General features: G+C 31.6%; 2 protein-coding genes across 2 annotated transcripts; both read left to right on the top strand.

The window, feature by feature from the left end:
• The first annotated feature begins 37 nt into the window (after window positions 1–37).
• On the top strand, window positions 38–5,615 carry LOC134712840 (uncharacterized). Its single transcript, XM_063574798.1, has 5 exons — window positions 38–329; window positions 579–689; window positions 985–1,072; window positions 1,572–1,739; window positions 5,417–5,615. Exons 1-5 carry the CDS (start codon window positions 186–188, stop codon window positions 5,506–5,508), a joined length of 603 nt encoding a protein of 200 aa, XP_063430868.1. The 5' UTR covers window positions 38–185; the 3' UTR covers window positions 5,509–5,615.
• A 1,975-nt stretch (window positions 5,616–7,590) lies between these two features.
• On the top strand, window positions 7,591–21,545 carry LOC134712839 (dnaJ homolog subfamily C member 17-like). The gene is made up of 10 exons (XM_063574797.1): window positions 7,591–7,789; window positions 10,233–10,302; window positions 10,708–10,766; window positions 11,089–11,176; window positions 11,603–11,679; window positions 12,639–12,773; window positions 19,112–19,189; window positions 19,800–19,880; window positions 20,437–20,532; window positions 21,167–21,545. Exons 1-10 carry the CDS (start codon window positions 7,715–7,717, stop codon window positions 21,284–21,286), a joined length of 879 nt encoding a protein of 292 aa, XP_063430867.1. The 5' UTR covers window positions 7,591–7,714; the 3' UTR covers window positions 21,287–21,545.
• The last annotated feature ends 404 nt before the right edge of the window (window positions 21,546–21,949 follow it).

The raw sequence follows: 21,949 nt of genomic DNA, 5'->3' as shown, positions 1-21,949 counted from the left end.
TGTCCCCCTTTTTTTTTTACCTATCTTTGATACACGTTGAGTCAGAAATGAGATTGACCTTGGAATGCTAAGGGGAATTTCAAAATATGCAAGTGTTTTTCCTACCCAAGTACACTTCTACTTGATAACTTTATCAAATCGGTTATCAGTAAGATATCTAGTGATATTTTTACCTGCCTACCAAGATGAAGTATTGCGTTTTTCTTATGTTAATTCCGTTTTGTGTTGGAGCTGATCCTTCATGTTGTATGCCAAGACAGGCAACTTACAGTAAATTCACTGTGACAAGTCAGTTTGATCAAACTCAAAATGGATTTCAGTCTTTTGAGGTAAGCTATAATAGTCATTTAAAAAAAAAAAATCTTCTATTTTACAATTCTAAAATTTGGACTAACATCTAGGGTTATGAGTTCACCTTGAATGAAAGGTGTCCAAACATACAGCACTGATTCATCAACCAAGAATTTTCTGTCTGTATCGTTCAAAGAAATTATTGAATGTTTCGGTTATGCTTGATCAAAAACAACGCTGCTCTTTTCTTGATGTCTAATGTAATTTTGCTTTTATTTTACATACAGAAAAAAGGCAAGGTTTACCTGGATTTCGACAACAAACGACGAATTGATATTGTCACAAAAACAGAAAATGGACAGAGCCATAGCATTGTAGCATACACAGACTATAACATTGTGAGTAATTTGCGACACACAAATAACAATATTTTAAATATGATTTCACGTTTTTAATATTCACTTATGATTCCTTAGCATTTTATCAATGATGGAAAACCTCAAATGTATGAAAAGGATATCGATTCTTAATTTGTAAAATGCGATTTCTTAAATGGAAAATGTAACTTCTTTTAAATATGTAACAATTTTTTTACTTCTGTGACAGGAATTTCTACATGTTTTTATTTGTGAAAAGTTATTTCTTTATCTAAATATTTATATCAACTTTGATTTCCCCCTTAATTTTAATTAGGGTAAGACGTACGAGGTTGTGGATGGACATTGCACTATAAAAGATGCCTTGTTGGTCAATGGATCAATGCCAGCTAACTGTTTCCCAGGTAATGCCACAGAGACTCGGTTAGACGATTAAAATTTTGTTTATTCCTATAATTTTTCAGTATATACGAATATGGATAGTAAACTGCACATTGATAGAAAACAATGAAATATTGATTCCAACGCCAAAAACGTAAATTATTGAATACAAATAGACAGGAGATATCGGGCACTTACATCGAATTCTCCTTTGAAATAGCAAAAAAAAAAACTCACTGGGAAATATGATTTAACCACATTGATGTTCAATTTATCAAGTTTCCTTATCAAGAAATAAACTTTACGACAAGCTCCTTCTTAAGAAATTTTAATCAGAAGCATGTTTATGGAGTAAAATATCTCATTTTTTTATAAGATTTTCAGAAAAGAGGGTTGGAACTTTCATAAAGATAATGAAGGTAATGATCATTGTCGGGTTTTTCTTGTGGCCATGTAGTTGTCTGCCTTTTTTTTACTTAAGTTATTTTATTATCCCCTTAGTATCTTCTCACTCATTTCTAGGTCCAAATGCTGGAAACTATTACATTGTGCGTGAGAACCTAGGCGGTACTCTGACGGATGTTTGGAGAACGGATCTTACGCAGTCACATGGCTTTATGGCGGTCATGCATGTGTCTGTCAAAGACTGCTTGCTTATGACAGAAATCGATTACGGAACCATTCAAGGAGGTAATTTTGTATTTATAAAAACTTTTTCCTAAAAGGGGTACTATACAGGATATTGTTAGAGTATTAAATAGTATGTCGGGTTCCTCCCTAGTTTTCGTCGAATTCTAAGAAATATATTTTTTTAAGAAAAAAAATATCTTTAGAATTTGTCAATGATGCGCACATACGCAGAACAAGAAAAGACTTTTTCACATTAATAAATCAGCCTCTGTTTTGTTTAGAAAGAAAAAAAAACACGATTGTTTTAATTTTAATCGGGGTAGAGGGGATTATAGAACTACAAATGCTATTATACCGAGATAAACTACATATGCTATTAAACCGGGATATTGTTGATTTGAATGAATATATCAATAGCACCATATTTGTAAAAAAACCATTTCTTCAATGAAATAAACAAAGTTGTTTCTTTTATGGAGAAAGGATTACTGGTATGATGAATAGACGATACGAAGAACAGTCTACATATATCACACTAGTAAATAATCAGTCAAACTTACTGAAATATAGACCTCTGATTTTGTTATTCTTATAAGAGCTTATATCACGGCTGGTAATCTACACACGCAGAACATTTGGTTCTGCAATGAAAATCGTGAGAGGATTTTCCGGTTGTGCTTGAGCGGAGCAATTGTCACCGCTTCAAAGGGTATAGACATTTCTAAATCGCAATTTTCTTATTCGACTGATCAAAATATTGAAAATCGGAGAATGCTATGCTGTGGTGAATACTTTAACGAAGAGATACATGTATCATTTACTGCTGTACGTGGAGTTGAACTCCTACAAAATCAGTTGCCGCACGAGAATTTGCCGAAAAAAGTGACATTTAGATTTTGAAATGGTTCTATTAACAGACCTTTACTTTTAATTCGGTCAATGGGTATGAATGTCGTTTTGGGCGGCGTGTACGCTGTCCGGTGTTGCTCGACATCTTAATAAATCTAAAAACCTCATATTTTTATTATGTATTGCGTGAGTGGATCGGTTCTGATTGAGGACATCGTAAATGCGTGAGGGGACGTGAAATCATAATATTATTTCCAAACTATGAGTCTTTATAAGTTGCCTAAATGTGGTCAGATTGTTCATAAAAAAACACATTGGTGTGCATACAAAATTAATGAAATAGAATTTTGAAATACATTGTGGGAAGATATGTTTTACGAACAATAAAAGGAAAAAATATGTCAACGATTTGTTTCTAGCTACAAATAAAAGTTGAAAAATTTCATATCAGCCCATCAGCCCAGTATATATTTTTTACGAAAAGAGTTAACTCCCCTTTTATTGCGTATTTTAAAAAAAAATGGATTGCTAAAACAAAAATTTTGATATTTGTTTGAATATTTTGATTTATACTATACATCACAAAGTTTTCTGTTTATGAATAAACAGTCTAACCAATAAATTGCAAATATGTCTCAAATAAAGGCAACAGTAGTAAACCGCTGTTCGAGATTCATAAATTGATTGAGTAAAACAAATTCGGACTACAAACTAAAACTGAGGAAAAGACATCAAATATAAGAGGAAAACTACGACACAACAGAAACACAAGTTAACATTAAACTTTAACACACACACTTGGCACAGGACATTTTAAGAAAAATGGTGGGAGGAACCCGGTTTTGTGGCATGCCAAACCTCCCGCTTGTACGGCATTGGTAAATATATCATTTAAAGACAACATTACATGACAGGACTACAATTCAAATAAATGAGAGAACATATAGGAAAGAGAAACACGCCAATTAAAGCTAACAAAGGGTAACAGGTTAAAAAAAACTTATACGTCAGACGCGTCTTTCGTCCACACAAGGCTTACCAGTGACGCTCAGATGAAAAAAGTTCAAAAGCCAAGACAAGTACATTGAGGAACAAAAGTTCCAAAAAGTTGTGCCTAATACGGCTAGGATTTCTGCCTGAAATAAGAACATCTTTGTTATTTCGAATAATTCATAATTTTGCAACCAGTGAAGTTTGATAAAATGACTATATAATAGATATACATGATAAAATCGAAGTGGTGACTAACTACACAATAAAAACGGATGCATAAAACAACCTAAACCAGCACAGCCGAGTTAGCCATACCATCAACGCACAAAGTGACATGAATTTCTTAAACAATATTCCAAAAATAGGATAGACGAAATTCAGGATTAGATTTGCAATACTGATATAACAATGAAAATTACAACATTAATTAATATCAAATTGTGGTAGTAAACTATACCGATTATTTGCCCAAATCCACGAATTTGGAGACATATTTGAAATTTATTGGTTAGACTTTTATTCATATAAAGAAAACTTGGTGAGTTATTGTTATTTCAAAATTCTATCTCATAATTTTTATTAATGCACACAAAGGAGTAGGTCCAGTAAGACTTCTTTTTGGCCCCAAAATATAGTAGTTTTACAAAATTGTTAAAATGTAAACTTATAGTTATTTATTGGAAATGCTTCTGCTACTTGAATATGGGCTGTTTTTGACAATAAAATGCACATATATCGGGTAGTAGCACCATTAAGTCATGCTAAATTACTGAAATCTCCTCAATTTTTGTTAAATTTTTGACGGTTTCCGTGTAAAACGAAAGTGGCCGCATTCGTCTTTATCCTTAATATTGAAATGTAAGTTGTATTTGATGATAATACATAACATATATAAAGGTTGTGGATGAACACGGATGCAGCCAATTTCATTTTTCACATTTTTCGGACTATTTGGTAGTTTTTCATATTTGAGCTTAAATGGGATCGTTTCTTATGACTAAATCAGTTAAAATCTTTCACATTAACTAATTGAATCAAATATAATAGACACTTAAGTGTTTAAAAAGCGGTCAAAATCTTTCAAAAGATAAACCTGAAATTTGAGGCCAAAATCGTTCCTTACCGGACCTACTCCTTAAAATTGTTTTTTCATAAACAATCTAAACATATCAAGGCAAATTTCAACGACTGATAGCTTATATATAAAGATATAATTCCAAGTCCCCTCACGCATTCACGATGTCCTCAATCAGAACCGATCCACTCACGCATGACAAAATGAAAATATGAAGTTTTTAGATTTATTAAGATGTCGATCAACACCGGACAGCATACACGCCGCCCAAAACGACATTCATACCTATTGACCGAATTCAAAGTAAATTTGAACTTGTAGGTCTGTTAATAGAACCATTTCAAAATCTAAATGTCACTTTTTTCGGCAAATTCTCGTGCGGCAACTGATTTTGTAGGAGTTCAACTCCACGTACAACAGTAAATGATACATGTATCTCTTCGTTAAAGTATTCACCACAGCATAGCATTCTCCGATTTTCAATATTTTGATCAGTCGAATAAGAAAATTGCGATTTAGAAATGTCTATACCCTTTGAAGCGGTGACAATTGCTCCGCTCAAGCACAACCGGAAAATCCTCTCACGGTTTTCATTGCAGAACCAAATGTTCTGCGTGTGTAGATTACCAGCCGTGTATATAGTCGAGCACGCGCAAGTTGCGATATTTCTGGATTTTGAGATGTCCGGAAAATATTATACCAATGCACGGATAATGAATAATTGTTAACTTACACCATAATAATAAATATTTGGCTAATCTATTGGGGCTTTGTGTGGTTTTGACATCATCAAACTGTGTTTTATTGTTTACTTTTTCAGTTAAAGTACAGAGTACTACCATCTTATCTGATGCCGTGCCACGCATTGATAACCAGAATGTCTTCCAAGTTCCCCGGGAATGTCACCAATAGTCATAAAGGAAAATAGAACAATCGTCATTGAAATGATTCGGTTGCATTACCTACACAATTGTTTTCTTCATTATATATAAATGTCAGCAGCAAATATGAGTTGTTTTCTTTCAGCTAAAGATTTTGTGAATTAAGAGATTTAGAAGTGTTTTCTCTTGGTTGAACAATTGTCCATGTGTAAATGTAAGAAAGATGATGATAAATTATACATGGAAGAAAATTGAACACTTTTATGTAAAAAAACTGAATGATAACATGATAATTTGAAATAAGGAAAGATAACTCTTATAAGGTGATCTCGAGAAATGAATAAAAAATACCATTAGACAAACAATTGTACACAAATCACAACCTTAAAAACTAAAGACTGGGCAACACGAACCCCACCAAAACTGGGTGCGACCACAGATGCTCTGGAAGTGTAGGAAGATCTTGCTCCACATGGGACACCCGTTGTTTTGCTCATGTTGGTTCACAACCGGTGATAGAATAATTCGGTGGGTCAAATTCGTGAAAAGTCTGTTTGCGCCCATGTGTCAAACATAAATCAGTTATGTGCTATTCATATTCATATTATAAATGTAAAGTTCCTCTACTGATGAATATGCATGCCCTTGGTGTTAGTTTAGATAAATGTACCTTGTGAAAAGCAATGCCATACGTGACAGTTGAAAAAAATACTCCAGTAGTAAAGCAGAATAAGGGAAATTTGGCTAGATATAGGAAGATGTGGCGTGAGTGCCAATGAGTCAACTCTCCATCCAAATAACAATTTAACAATTTATAAAAGTAAACCATTATAGGTAAAATGTACGACCTTCAATACGAAGCCTTGGCCCACACCGAACAACTAGCTATAACGATGTCCCGCTTTTGAATGTTCGTGTCTATCAGTTTTTCTCTGTTGAGCCACATGTTATGTTCATGTAGGGTTACATGTGTGTTGTTTATAAATATGGTCGATGCAACAGATTTTTGGGTGTTGAGTTATTCAATTGTTAACCACAAATAAATGATAAAAAAATGTTAAGAATTGATATGGAGATGCAGGTTGTCATCTCCAGTTTGGCACAATTTATCGTATGATTGGACAAATAATTTGACTGGCTCAGAAAACGGTGTCACCTTTAATCCAGCTTCAGGTTCAGTTATTGTTGCATGTTGTTAATCATAATGAAACAAAAACAAAACAGTTTATGGGCCTATATGAAACAGATCCACCAGAAGAAAAGCAACACGTGGGATTATGCTGGTTTATAGACTAGATAAGGACAGGAATTAGGGTACTAAAGTTTTATTTTGATTCGATTTACATATAACAGTGATAAGTATAGGAAACACAAGCAAAGCACTACTGTAAACTACACCAACGTGGCGTGTTAACACTGACACGCATAACAGCAATTAAAGCATAATAACTAAAGGTGAAGCACAACTTTAAATGTTGCAAAATTAATTGATAGCATAACTTAAAATTATAAAGCACTGATCCAAAATTTAAAGGCAACTATTCTGGAACCGAGATGTCACGAGTTGACATATGCAGAAATTTTAATTTCATATACGAATAAGTAATAAAACATAAGTGTCTGATGACTTTTAAAAATTACAAATTTAGACATCTATATATTTACAAACAGAGCTTTCTGTACCATGAGTTTTTTAAACAAAATTCTACCTATCATTCTCATTCTGAATATAAGAACTCCTCTCCCGATTTAATGTGCTTTCTATACACATTTTTAACATTTTAATGCGCTAAAGTTGTATGAAATTTTACCAAAATCTGCGACGTTGTCCTTTCACTGGGTTTATTAAAATTTGTACCACATACAAATAAGAGATAACTTGATTACAGAGAGTTTGACGAATCGGATTTTTTTCCATCAGTCTAAATATTTTGAATTTTCTTTGAATTTCCATTGGTCACTCAGTGATTTTTTATATTCTCGGTACGCCCTCGAACATAAATATTGATATACTGTACAAGTGTACCCAGGTAAGCCAAAAAAAAAAAGAAGTTTGAAATGCGCACAGCCAATGCACAAAACACGGAAAATATACGTTGTCGCTCGTCATATCATGTTTTATAATTTTTAAACGAAGGGGAAATAACTCAAAAAACAAACGTTCGCAAACGACCTGAAGTTTTCAAAGTCCTGTCAGTGGATTTGTCTAAAGCACTAAATAATTAAGCTTACACAGAATGGCTTCATTAGACATAAACAAGTTAGATTTATATGCGATTCTTGACGTATCTGAAGAGGCTACAGAAAAAGAGGTAAATTAAGATCATAAAGATGATTGCCAAAATTATTTATAAGACAACTCTCCAGAACTAAACTCTCCATCCAAGTCACAATTTGTTGAAGTGAACCATTATAGGTCAAAGTAGAGCATTTAACACGGAGCCTTGGCTCACATGGAACAGCAAAATAAAAAACAAAAAAATTCCTATATACCTTTATATAACTCGCGATTAAGAAAATTGTCAGGCGACGACGAAATTCCGTTATATGCCAATTTCTCGGCTGTCAACCCCACTTAAACTTGTGTCGTAAATCTAAATTGATTTATCTTCACAATGGCATATAAGACGCCTACTTTCATTTTGACTTTTGTTGTCGGAATCATCCATGGCAATCCTATCCAAGGATGTGAATCGTAATAATTTTGTCTACCGAAAATGGATTAGCAATAAACGCGTCAAGTTTCTTATATATCTCAGTTTTCGATTGGTCAATTTTTTTGGAAAGTTTAAATGATTCTCTGAGTTATCTGATCATGTTTCATTTCATACAAATAAATATTTTTTTTTTTTTTTTTTTTTTTTTTTTTTTATTGGCACAAACACAATTACAATAATTGGCAAAGGCCCATATTACAGTGCATTACAACAATGAATACAGCATACATGTACTAGTATTTAAATATGTTATAATTAACATGATTAAGAAGCTAAAATCTCGTTTCTATACATCAGACATTTATATATATAAGAACTAGTCACTTTCAGGACTTTTAAAGAATTACTATTAATACAACTATTAATATTTAGCTGATTTTCACTACAACATGTAGGAAGTATATTTAATATCTTATTTTTAAAGTTAAATCTATAGTTTGAAAAAAATTCACATTTCAGTAAAAAGTGATTTTCATCTTCTACCTCACCTGATTTACATACATTACAAACTCGTTCGTCGGTGGCTAAACCTAGATATCGCCCCTTTTCAATAGCAAGATTGTGTGCACTCAATCTAATTTTACACAGAGATGACCTTTCTAATCTATTACTTAGAACATCAACATAAGAACTACGCTGCTTTGAATTATGAAATTGTTGGTAAAATTTTAGTTTTGATGAATCATGAATTTTTGATGATTGATCCTGTGTGCACTGATCAATCACTCGTTGTTTAATACTTGGTAGATATTGTTTAATAGAAAAGTTTCCCCCAAGTTTCTCCTCTCTCATACGTAAAGTCAAGAGAGAGTCTAAATGACATTGACGTCATAGAAAAAATTGTAACTTATTAGACATACCACAAATGACACTTGTTAGATTTTTTTCACGGTATATTATACAATTTTATTAACTGGACATGCTGGATGATAAGTTCTGTACATACGAAAACTAACTTTTTTTTCTGAAACAATTTTTACAATTAATAATATACTGAGAGACGTGTATTGCCAATTTGCAAGACAACTACTGAAAAACAGGTTCTTGACTGTCGATATCGACCAGTTTGGGAACAAACCCTTTTAAAGCAGTGGCGGATCCAGAGGGGGGTTTCCGGGGGTGCGCACCCCCCCTTTATTTTTGCCGATCAATGCATTTGTATTGGGACATATGTTTTGCACCCCCCCTTTGCCTGGGCTAGCACCCCCCCTTTTGAAAATTCCTGCATCCGCCCCTGTAATGAGGGATATATCCCTTCAGCAAGGAACTGTTTCTGAGATCAGAGGTTATTTTGCTGCTGTAAAAAAGAAAATGCGACAGAGTCAAAAGAGTCGGAGAAAAAATTAGTCTTTTAAACTTAAAAGAGTGAAAATTCATTATTTAAATTTTGGAACAAGTTCGACTACCTTTATTTGCAATAATAAAGAAGATTGAAGTGCATGTATATTCCAAATTTCATGGATATGTTTTGTCGATATAATACCAGATAGACATATTGTTAACATTAGTACTAAAAATTTGGTTTAAAAAAAAACTGCTTGAAATTTACCCTTCATGGAGCAATTTCATACACAAAAACTCAGTCTTGCCATGTATTAAAAACTTTTACATGTTCACAGATAAAATTATAGGTCATTTTATGATCCTCCAGATAGTCAAAGAGGGAGTCTAAGATTATGGTATAAGGGTTGTCTGTAAAAGTGGAATTTGCTGGGAAAATATGCATTGCTTAACCAGAAATCTTACAAATGATGTTTTTTTTATTCCATATTTTTCAACAAACAATAATGCAATTGCTGCAGGATGAAATGTTTTATCTCATGTCTATTAATAAAGTTTTTTGGTCTAACATCTGACACAAACAATGATAAATTTTAGGTTTATTGATTTGGCCTAAAATTTAATGCTTTTTACATAATTATCATGTGCTATTTCTATTTGTCTTACTCCTGCTAAAAGATTGATTTATCCATGTTTATGTTGGAAACTAAAATACATTCACATCTTAGATATCTAATTTTATGTCATTTTATTTCAGCTTGTGAAAGCATACAGAAAACGTGCACTAAAATGCCATCCTGACAAAAATCCTGATGACCCAAATGCAGGTATGGGCAAATATTGGCAGTAAATAAGACTATTTTTTTGTGGTTTTTGCATGTTAAATTAATGCTTCTTGAGTAGACATTTCTGATTTTCATATGAAGTATTTATGAATAAGTGTTGTATTTTTTAGCATAAGCCATATGTAATAATTTTGTATGATTGATCAGACAATTATTGATATCACGCTTAAGTAATGTTATATGTTACAGGTATATGATTAGCAGTATGATTAAACAATGTATTACCCTATTCACTGTCAGAAGAAACCCAAATTTCATATCCCTTGCATATAAGTTATATCATAAATTACTGCTTCAGTATAAAGCATATTATGTTGCTGGTGTGTTTTTCTCAATTATACCTTAATTGTTGTGTTTTATACAAATTTCATCATTTCATTTTTTCAGCTGAATTATTCCATAAGTTATCCAAGGCCTTAGAACTGTTAACAGATCCTGCTGCACGTGTAAGATTTTATATAATATATAAAACAAAATAAAATAAAATACAATTTTTTTTGTAAAAAGACAAATATTTTCCTTTGGACTCTCATTAATAGATGATATTATTCAAATTCACATTTTACAATTACGTTTTCAATACTGAAGATAAACAATTGGTTTTAAATAATTCCAAATACAAAATAGGAATCTGTGGTATAGTTTAAAAAAATATATTTAGTAGGAATTTGTGGGCAGTGAATTCCATTGAAAAGAGTATTTATCAGGAAATTTGTATATTTAGTCAAATTGTTTTGAATGAGAAACATATTTAATGTAATTACATAGGCAGCTTATGACAAAGCTCAAAAAGCTAAGAAAGCAGCAGAGAAGAGACACAAAGAACTTGATAAGAAAAGACAAAAACTGAAAGAAGGTGAGAGTCATTATTAAGTTTTTCATTTGCTTGAATCTGTTTGTTTTCTGGGTAGTTGCTAAGAGAACCTTGTTCTGCAAAAAGTGAAAGGCATTAGTAAAGTAAAGAGTTTATATTAGGGTTAATCTGATTAATATAATAATCAATGTTGTGAGATACTGTTACTATGAGTATGCATTGAAAGTTTCATCTTATATTATGATCTGATATAAATTATTATGACTAGGTTGGGAAAATGTTGTGTAATGAGTGGCTTAGCTGAATCATTGCAGACTTCATGAATAATAATAATAATATCTGTTTTTTGAAAAGCTGTAAATTTTTCTGTTTAAAGGGAATTGTAAGTCTAATTACCATTATTTCTACCAAAATTAAATAGATTTTTTTCAGTTTTATTCATAGATCGTCATTAAATTTTGATTGTAGACTTAGAATTACGTGAAGGAGAGGTTTTTAAACAAAAGGAAACTGAATTTACAGCAACAAGGAATTTAGCAGCAGAGGTTAGATATTTAAACTGTTAAACAAATATAAAAACAAGAAGATGTGGTATGATTGCTATTGAGACAACACTCACCCAGGCACCAAATGACATTGAAGTTAAAGTTCTTTTGAATCCCTATTGTTTACCTCAGAAAAGGAAATCAAGGATTAGAAACTTGTTAAAAATATTAGATGTTGGAAGTTATCTTTTATAAAGAAGTTGGATGACAAACCCCCATCTTGGTTTTAGCTCCCCTGGTCTAAATATAAAAAATGAAGATGTGGTATGATTGCCAATGAGACAACTATCCACAAAAGACCAAAATGGCACAAACATTAAGAACTAAGGTCACCATAAGGCCTTCAACAATGAGCAAAGCCCATACCACATAGTCAGCTATAAAAGGCCCCGATAAGACAATATAAAACAATTCAGACGCCATTAATAAATTAGTAATTTAATAAATTAAAACATAAAGAAGCAAAAGTTACTAGCAAGACAGAATCATTAAATAAGTTTTATTTTCTTGAAATTATTGGTAGACCCTTGATAGGAGGGATTGCATTTAAATTATATTTGTTCCCCATTTCTATGATTTGACAAATAAAACCACTTGTTTAATATAAAAAAGAAGATGTGGTATGATTGCCAATGAGACAACTATCCACAAAAGACCAAAATGACACAGACATTAACAACTATAGGTAACCGTACGGCCTTCAACAATAAGCAAAGCCCATACCGCATAGTCAGCTATAAAAGGCCCTGATAAGACAATGTAAAACAATTCAAACAAGAAAACTAACGAGCTTATTTATGTAAAAAAATGAACGAAAAACAAATATGTAACACATAAACAAAAGACAACCACTTAACTACATAACCCTACCACAAGATAATATGCCTGTTCCAAGTAATGCCTTAAATAAAAAAGGAAAAGGTGTATTCATATAGTATGTTTTTTTTTAATTTTCATAGGTTGAGAGACTGAGGAAAGAAGGCTCACGATTACTGGACGAAGAACAAAATTTACTGAAGGAACAGATTAAGAAAGGGAATGAGAGAATAATTATAGATGATGTAGCTGAAGAAATAAAGACACCAAAATTAAAGGTATTGTTTATTTGTGCTCTGATGCCAGTTTAAGCCGAGGACAAGCACTCAACATATGAAATTTATCATTTTTATTTTCTTGAAATCTTTAAGGGGATTTACTTCAGTTGTTATTTAAAGTAATTTGTTTATTACTTAGTTTTGTGTAATTTTTTGTGATGAATGATTTTTTGCTGATCTTAAAACTACTAAATATAGAATTTGTTAGCACTTTATGTGCGTCAGTTTATTATTTGAATTTCTTTTCAAGCATATGTGACTGGAGAGCATGATTCTACCTGCAAAATCTCATCTCTCCACCAGGACTTGAAGCCGATACCTCTGTTTTACTCGGCAACACATAATGGGCTTCCTTGTAACACAGAGGTGTCAGGTTAGAGTCCTGGTGAAGATGTGATTTTGCAAATAGAATCATGCTCTCTGGCTACACCTAGTTTTTTTTTTTTTTTTTTCAGATTCTTAACACTTTTATTTACAGTGTAGTCTTCTCCAAAATAATTTATAACAATAGAATATTTACAAAGCATGCATACAAACAAAACATTATATATATTATATATATGTCAAAAGTATTGTGAAAAAATGGTGTGAATTGTTATACACAATATGCATGTATTTGCACTTTATAATGTGCTATATTACACAATTAGAAACCTTTTAGACTCTTTAATAAATTCATAAATCATTCTTTACAATTCTTTCGTTTTCAATATTATTTAAAGACGTATCGCCGGAAATTAAGGTGTTCAAATTTAGTAGAGAGTTATCTGGTAACCAATTTAGATTATTATATTGATAATTTGGTTCTTATATTCGCATAATTAGGACAATAAAAATAAGAAGTTACCACAACTGCAAGACGGATCTGAAATAATGTTGACTCTGTTAAGATCATAATTCAAATAGGAAGCTGAACACCTAAGTTGTGTCAAAATAATGTTAAGTTTACGATTGCCAAAGTCATAATATTTTGGTACTTGGTATATATTAAGGATTCTTGGGTCAATGAACACGGTCTACAAAAAGGGTATACTATATCATATCTTTTTTTTTTTTTTTTAAGACTTGAAATACATTTATTGAAAATCACCTGATTACATTTTCCTTGTATAACTCAGGGAAGAATACACAAGGGGCCCTGTGTTTACAATGATCCAACGTCCAGGGATAAACGGTGGACTCTATCATAAAAAAAAATCTATTTAATATTTTTTCCATACATAAGTTATACATTCATATTAATTACACAGATTGAGTTTGCGTATAAAATGTTCACAATATTCTACAGTAAATAAAATACATTAATAAAAGTCCCCCAAAACACACTACAATCTACACAATAATTTACCTTTACTTATATAATTGGCATTTAATTTTTTGTACTTTTAACACCTGGATTACATTGTTATGTGTCGGTCAGTGGTTTTATAGGTCACATGCTCGACCTTGTAAATGCGTGTATTGTATATTTCTATCGTTGGATGTATTATGTTCTTAAATGGAAAAGACAGTAAGTACAAATTATTTCGTCACTTACTAATGTATAAGATTTATTATAAGTTTTATTTCAGCTGCAAAATTTTCTTTTTTGGATGATAATGATTTGTCCATAGATTCAATTAAACTTCCCAGTTCCCGTTTTGCATATGCTATCAATTGGCTGGAAGTAAAACTTTTAGACTGATATTTGATTATATTCCTACATTTCCAAATAATCCATTTAACTGTATTCATAATCGTATTAGTTATGACATTGTACTTTTTTTTGTAATCGTACATTCCTAGCATGATAAGTTCTTCGCTCAATGGAATATATACTGTGTTATTTAGTACATTATATGTTTTAAGCGCATCAAAAATGTGTTCCCAAACAACCATTATAATGTTACAGTTGTGAAAAAGGTGTGTGAGAGTTTCGTTTTCTGTTTTACAAAAATGGCATTTGCCATTATTTGATTTGCCCATTCTAAATAGTTTTTGCTCCGTATAGATAATGTTATGAACAATTTTCCAGCTAATTTGATTTGCTTTCCTAGAGGACATACTTTTATTTAAATTTATCCAGATCTTTTTCCACGGTAATTCCGAATTATACTGAATATTCCATTTTATTTGACAGTTTGGAACTATATCTAAATTTAACGAATATTGGATTAATTTCAAAGATATCTCACTTGGGATTACTACTTTATTCTGTTTATCGTAAAATTCAAATGTATTTTTAATATAATAACCATTTTTGGGGGGTTCTGGATCAACGTGGACGTTTTTTAGTCTGTCCTTGAACAATTTAGGAATAGCTAATTTCAGCCTTGCCCATTCCGAGATCCAGTTTCTCTTATCTTTAAGAGTATTGTATATAAAGTTGTCGCTTTTAATGTTTTTCGTTTCTTCATCCCAAATATCTTTTATTGTATGAATTCCACTTTTTCCGAAGTTAGGGAAAAAAATAGGTTTTTTATTGTATTGAATTTTTATGTTTCCAAAAAGTTGTTGGTTTAGGATATCGTTTTTATTTATTGGACTTTGTATACTTAAAAAATTTGACCACGTTTTAATTAACTCAAGATAGTATTTTGGAAAATTTTCCATTTGCAATCCTCGTAAGTCCGAACACTTTGCTAAAAAATTATTACAATTATATTTGATATCAAACTTCTGTAGCCACCATTTGGCTATTGTGTTCCAGTTATCGGTTTTTGATCTTAAAATCTTTTGCATACTTTTGATTTGTTTGGATTTAATGAACGAGTCTATATTGATCATACCAATCCCCCCTTCTTCTAACGGTAAGCAACACACGTCCCTTTTAATTAAATTTACTTTCCCCTCCCATATAAAATTCCACATGAAATTGTTTATTTCTTTTTTATATTTTTCAGGTATACCTCGCATTTCGATTTCGAACCCTATTTTAGAAATGATCAATGATTTTAATATTAAGACTCTGCCCTTCAATGTTAGGTCACGAGATTTCCAAACCTCAAGACACGCCTTAATCTTCTTTATTTTTTCTAACCATATAGCTTCTATATCAACACTATATCCATGCATGACTCCCAATGCTTTAATTGGTTCGCTAGACCACCTAATTTTTTTATATTTTGGTGTTTTATTTTTCCAACGACCCAAATATACCCCTACAGTCTTTTCATAATTTATCTTAGCACCCGATGCTTTCTCATATATTTCTAAAACCTTGAATGTTTCCTCTATTGATTCCTCTGTTCTATTAAAAAATTGTGTATCGTCTGCAAACATGTTAATCTTAACCTCTTTCTTTTCATTTTCTATGTCAGGGTGGGGTAAATTTATTCCTTGAATTTTCGGATTAGCCCTAATTGTGGCTGCCATCGGCTCTGCTTGTAAAATGTAAAGCATCGGCGATATTGGACAGCCCTGACGGATTGATCTAGAAATTGGGACGTATCTTGATTGAAAACCGTTAGTCATTAAACAAGTTTTAGCATTTTTTAGTAACATTTTAACCCATTCCCGAAAATTTTCCCCAAATTGAAATTTTTCTAAACATGCATCTAACCATTCCCATTCTGCATAGTCAAAAGCTTTTGTTTGATCAAGAAAAAGGATTGATCCTTCCTCGTCTTCCATATCTATAAAATCGAAAATATCTTGCAGCATTCTATTAGAATCAAAAATATTTCTGCCCTTAACAAACCCTTTTTGATCTGTTTCTATAATTGATGGTAGAACTATTTTCAAACGTTCAGCCAGAATTTTTGAGCAAATTTTATAGTCTACATTTAATAATGTTATAGGTCGCCAGTTTTTAATATCCTCCCTCTCCCCACTTTTATATAATAGGCTTATCATTCCAAGTCTCTGCGATTCGGAAAGTGTTTTATCAAAAAAGGTTTCTTTTAATATTTGCGTAAGCTCATCCTGTATCAAAAACCAATATTCCTGATAAAATTCTGCAGTTATGCCATCTTCCCCTGGTGATTTATCCCTTTTCATTAATTTAATTGCTTTGAAAATTTCATCTTTTGTAATTTCACTATCACATAACCGTTTTTCTGCTTCAGATAGAGTTTTACTTACATTATATAGTAATTTTTCCCCAGCCTCTCTATTACAACCCCCCGAGGTAAAAAGTTTCTCATAATATTTTAATTGCTCGCCTAAGATTTCATTAATATTTTTTTTGTATGTGCCATTTTCGGCTTTTATTTTTGACCATAGTTTTTCTTTTCCTCGTTTTTGTTCTAATCTGAAAAAATAATTTGTGGATTTTTCACCTTTTTCATACCAATTTATTTTTGATCTTATGCGTGCTGCTTCTGCTTTTTGTTCGTAATATTTATATATATCTTTTTTTAGTTTTTCAACCTCATTCAGATTTTTTTTTGTTCCATCATTTTCTAACAGATTTTCTAATTTATCTTCCCAATTTTTAACTTCATTTTCATTTAATCTAAGTTTCTTTGAAACCGTTATTGTTATGTCCTTTATTTTAGTTTTTGTTAAATCCCAGAACTCCTTTTTATCTTTAAAATTATTTATGTTAAGTTTCCAAGATTTCCAAAATGTTTCAAAAGTATTTTTGAAAAGGTCGGTTTTAATTATACTATTGTTCATTTTCCAGTAACCCGGGCCTCTTTCTGGTTCGACGAGGTTCATAGTAATTGTTACGACGTCGTGATCGCTGAAGGGAAAATAAACAATTTTTGCATTGTTTACTCTACAATCGATATTCTCACTGGTGAATATATAATCTATTCTCGAGTATGATTGACCCCTTGAAAATGTATATTGTTTTTTGTTTGGATATCTGAGACGCCAAATGTCCGTCAATTCATTTTTTTCAATGAAATTTTTTAGTTCATAATTTCCCGCATCTTCACGTTTGGGCATATGTTTTCTATCTAATTTCCTATTTAGACAACAATTAAAATCTCCCATAACGTAATTCACAATATCATTTTCTTTATCTATTTTTAACTTATTAAAGAAATGTTTTCTTTCTATGCCATTATTAGGGGCGTAGACATTAAAAATTCTAATAGTTTCGTTTGAGTCTAATTTGAATTCAACTATTAATTTCCTTCCCTCTGCATCTTTATATTTTTCAGTAATGTTTATATCTAAATTTGGTTTCACTAAAATTGCTACCCCTTTGGAAACGGAAGTCCCGTTACACCAAAAACTTAAACCTCCCCATTCTTTTTTCCATTCATTTTCAACAAATTTTGTGCAATGAGTTTCTTGCAAACATATAAAATCAAAATTCTTTTTTTGACACCATTGAAATAATGCATTTCGTTTTGACTTATCTCTCATACCGTTTGCGTTTAATGAAACTAAACGAATAGACATACTTTATGGGGAAAATATATATTTATATTATTGTCTTCAAAATTCTGAATATTTAGTTTGCTATACAGTTCACCGATTTCATTTATGTTATACAACATAATAAAAGTCCAACCTATATTCAATATATTTACAATAAATGAATTTGCACGTACACTTGCAATGCATTTTTTTTAGAGTTATCTCCCATACCATATATTTCATATGTAATTATTATCTGCCTACTTATTTCACCAACAAATACACATATTTGTATCACTAACATAATACTGTTCAAAAATTTTCCAAAATATTTACAATAAATGCAAGATTTTGCATACACAATAATAGCATGTATTTTTTGTAAGTTTTTCATTATATGATAAAAATTTATAATAATATATTATATACATTTTACACAAAGTTCTCCATAAGCTCGTTTAAGGAATATGCCGGGATAATTTACTTAGAAACAGTTTCTTCCAAAGAAGAGTTTTGTCTTTTTGATTGCTGTTTCTCGCCTGATCCTGGTGTTGAAGCTGAACTTCGAGTTCTCTTTTTACCACATGGTGTTTGGTATTCGCCTAATCTGTCTATACTCATAAAGTTCTTGACAAGAGAAACAAGTTGTTTTGCTCCTTCTGGATTGATATGTACCCCGGATGGGTCATTTTTATCAAACAATGTTTTAATGGGGTTGACACCCATGCCTGGTCGACAAAAATCATCCCAAAGATCGATAAAAGACAGCCTTTGGTCTTTTGAACATACCTTTTCCATATACAAATTAACAGAATGAGATGTTAAATTACATTTTGTTAAAGTTTGACCTTTGCCCTTTCTTGGCAGTATACTGAATATGCATATATCCGCATTTGGAAACTCTGCTTTAACTTTATTTATAGCATTTGTCATATTAACACAAATCATTTCTTTATCTGTCATGTTTCTTGTGACGTCGTTTGTACCCAAACAAAAGATGACCTTCGACACATAGTTAACTGAGAGGATATATTTTATTTTAGATTAAATGGAAGGCTAAGAAGGGTGATGACAGTAATGGAGGCTACTCATATGATGTTTTATACAATCTTTTACACAAGGTTTGAATATTATTTTCTGTATTGTAATTAAAAATAAAATCATCCTTCACTTAATGTTTCAGGGGTTAATAGTGATCTTTGATGTCTTCAGCTCATATTCATCCATTCATTAATTTGTTTTCTTGGTTTGTATCCCTTACATATATTTATGTATATTTTCAAATATCTACAATGTATGCATTGTGAATATCCCTCATATCACTTAGATTGAGATACTTTAAATGTAAAAGCAAGTCTTTAATAGGTTCCGCAAAATACAGCTAGTGGCTAAGAAAGGGGTATGGATAACAGATGTATACCCCCTTTGCATGTGACCTTTTCTCTGACTTTTATAAATACCTATATACTCAACTTGTATTTTATTAAATGACAAGTGTAAGGATTTTTCATTATTTTGCTTTTCCATGGTCATCTTTCTTAATAAAACTTTATATGCTTTACATCTACAGTAGTTATATACAAAATGATGTGTAACCCACCTATCTTTGCTGACTTGTGTTATATAAAGGCATCAAAGGAAAATGTCAAAGAAAATTTAAATATGCTGATTTTAAAAAGTAAATTTTCCTTGCAGTGTAGATGTTTTAATTACAATTCAGTATATTTTCAGTATGGTGATGTCCTGAACTTAATTATCTCCAGGAAAAGAAATGGAAGTGGTATTGTAGAGTTCAAGGACAGAAATGCTGCTGTAAGTCTTATTTTATAATTCTAAAAAAAGTAAAATATAACGGCAACTGGCTATTTATGCAAATCAGTATTTGTTTAGTTCTCTTTCCTTCCAATTACATTAAATGATAGGGTACATAAGCCAGTAACATCCATTTCACAGATCTCACAATATACCAATACCAGTTTTCAATCTACATTGACTACAAGAACTAACCATGTTCAGTAAAAAAGTGAAGACATTAAATCAAATGTCTCATATAGCCAGAGTGCCAGTCTAAACTGTCTTTTATTGAACAGACCTTTCTATTGTTTATATTTTTTTATGAACATGCATGAAATATTTGCCACTAGGCATTAAATAACCTACAATCAATCAGTCAATAATAAACTAAGTTCAAATTTTTCCACTTTTTACATTTTTGATAAGCTAATAAATAAAATTGTAAATGTTAGTTGATCTTAATTTTAAGACCTCATTTACTAGAAACTTCCAAAAACTCAAAATAGCATTGTATAAATCTAATATCATTTTATAGTGTCATTATAAAGATATTAATAAGTAAACACTTTTACAGAGCATGGCAGCTCAGTTTGAAAAGGGTCTAGCAGAAAACCCCTTGACATTTATTTGGCTTGATGGACAAGTTGAAGCTACTACTACTACCAGTCAGGTATATATTTTTAGTTACAATGTATATTCTTTTGTTTTGGGGGGGAGAGAAAATGTTACAATACCTCCTGAAAATTCTTTAAACAAATGTAATACAGATAGATAGTACTGGTTTTATTATTAAGTATAATTGAGAATTATTATTAAGTATAATTGAGAATTATTATTAAGTATAATTGAGAATGGAAATGGGGAACATACCCGTAGCCAGGGGGGGTTCGGGGGGTTCGTCCGAACTCCCCCTTGAAAACAAAAAAGCACTGTTAAAGTCAATGTTCTGTTCGAATTGTGACTGTTAAAGTCGAGTTTGTGAGTCAAACGAACCCCCCTTTGGAAATTCCTGGCTACGGGCCTGGGGAATGTGTCAAAGAGACAACAACCCGACCATAGAAAAAAACAACAGCAGAAGGCCACCAACAGGTTTTCAGTGTAGCGAGAAATTCCCACACCCGGAGTCGTCTTTCAGCTGGCCCCTAAACAAATATATACTAGTTCAAACTTGTACACAAGAAACAAAAAATTAGAATACATGTATTAAAATCATTGCTTGCTTGTCCTGTGTTAAAGTCTTCACATAAGGCACATAAACAAACCAAATCACAATTTATTTATAATGTTTCTTAATTTGTTCACAGCCTACTGTTGTTTCAAGTGATGACACTGACTTTGAGAGCATAGTACTTCATAAGATGAGACAAGCAGAGGAAAGAAAGAGACTGATAGAACAAATGAAAGAAGAAGATGGAAATAGCTGAATAAGATTAAATATCAGATTATGGGACTGATAAAAGTACAGTGCTACTGGATGATAAACAGTTGATAGAACATGATGATGAAGATCAAAAAAAGTCTGGAGTAGTCAGAAAACCAGCTGATCATTTTCATATGACTTAAAATTAGAAAATTAAAACTAAATAACTTTCCTAAGAAGTTATGAGTGGTCAAAACAGCCATCAAACATGATTGCCAGCAGTACTGAGGATAGAAATTGGATAAAAAATAGAATTTGAAAGTTTGCTACACAAGTTTGAATAAATGATACCACTGTAATGCTTCAAGTGATTTCTATCTCTCCTTTTGTCATTGTCACATCAGACAAAGCAAGGATTTGTATAGTTAGATCTAACTATACAAATCCTTGGACAAAGTCATAGCCCAATTGAATTTAAAGAAATGTCGCAAAATAAGTTTCCGTTCTCTTACTTTTGTTTGCCTTCACCAAATGGTATGAAACTTATACACTATGCTTATCAAAAAACACTTATCAAGTTTGAATTTTTGTGGTGTCACTTTTACTGTTGTAGAGTTAGGCCCCTGTACAGATGGAAAAATGCCTGATTTTTTTTCGTTTCATTCTATAACTAAAATTTGCCTCAATGAAATGATATGAAACTTATACACAATGGTTATAACTGCAA

Source organism: Mytilus trossulus, chromosome 3 (genome assembly GCF_036588685.1).
Source record: "Mytilus trossulus isolate FHL-02 chromosome 3, PNRI_Mtr1.1.1.hap1, whole genome shotgun sequence".
Classification (NCBI taxonomy): domain Eukaryota; kingdom Metazoa; phylum Mollusca; class Bivalvia; order Mytilida; family Mytilidae; genus Mytilus; species Mytilus trossulus.
The sequence above is the reverse complement of the archived record's forward strand: the minus strand, read 5'-3'. Positions and strand labels throughout refer to the sequence as shown.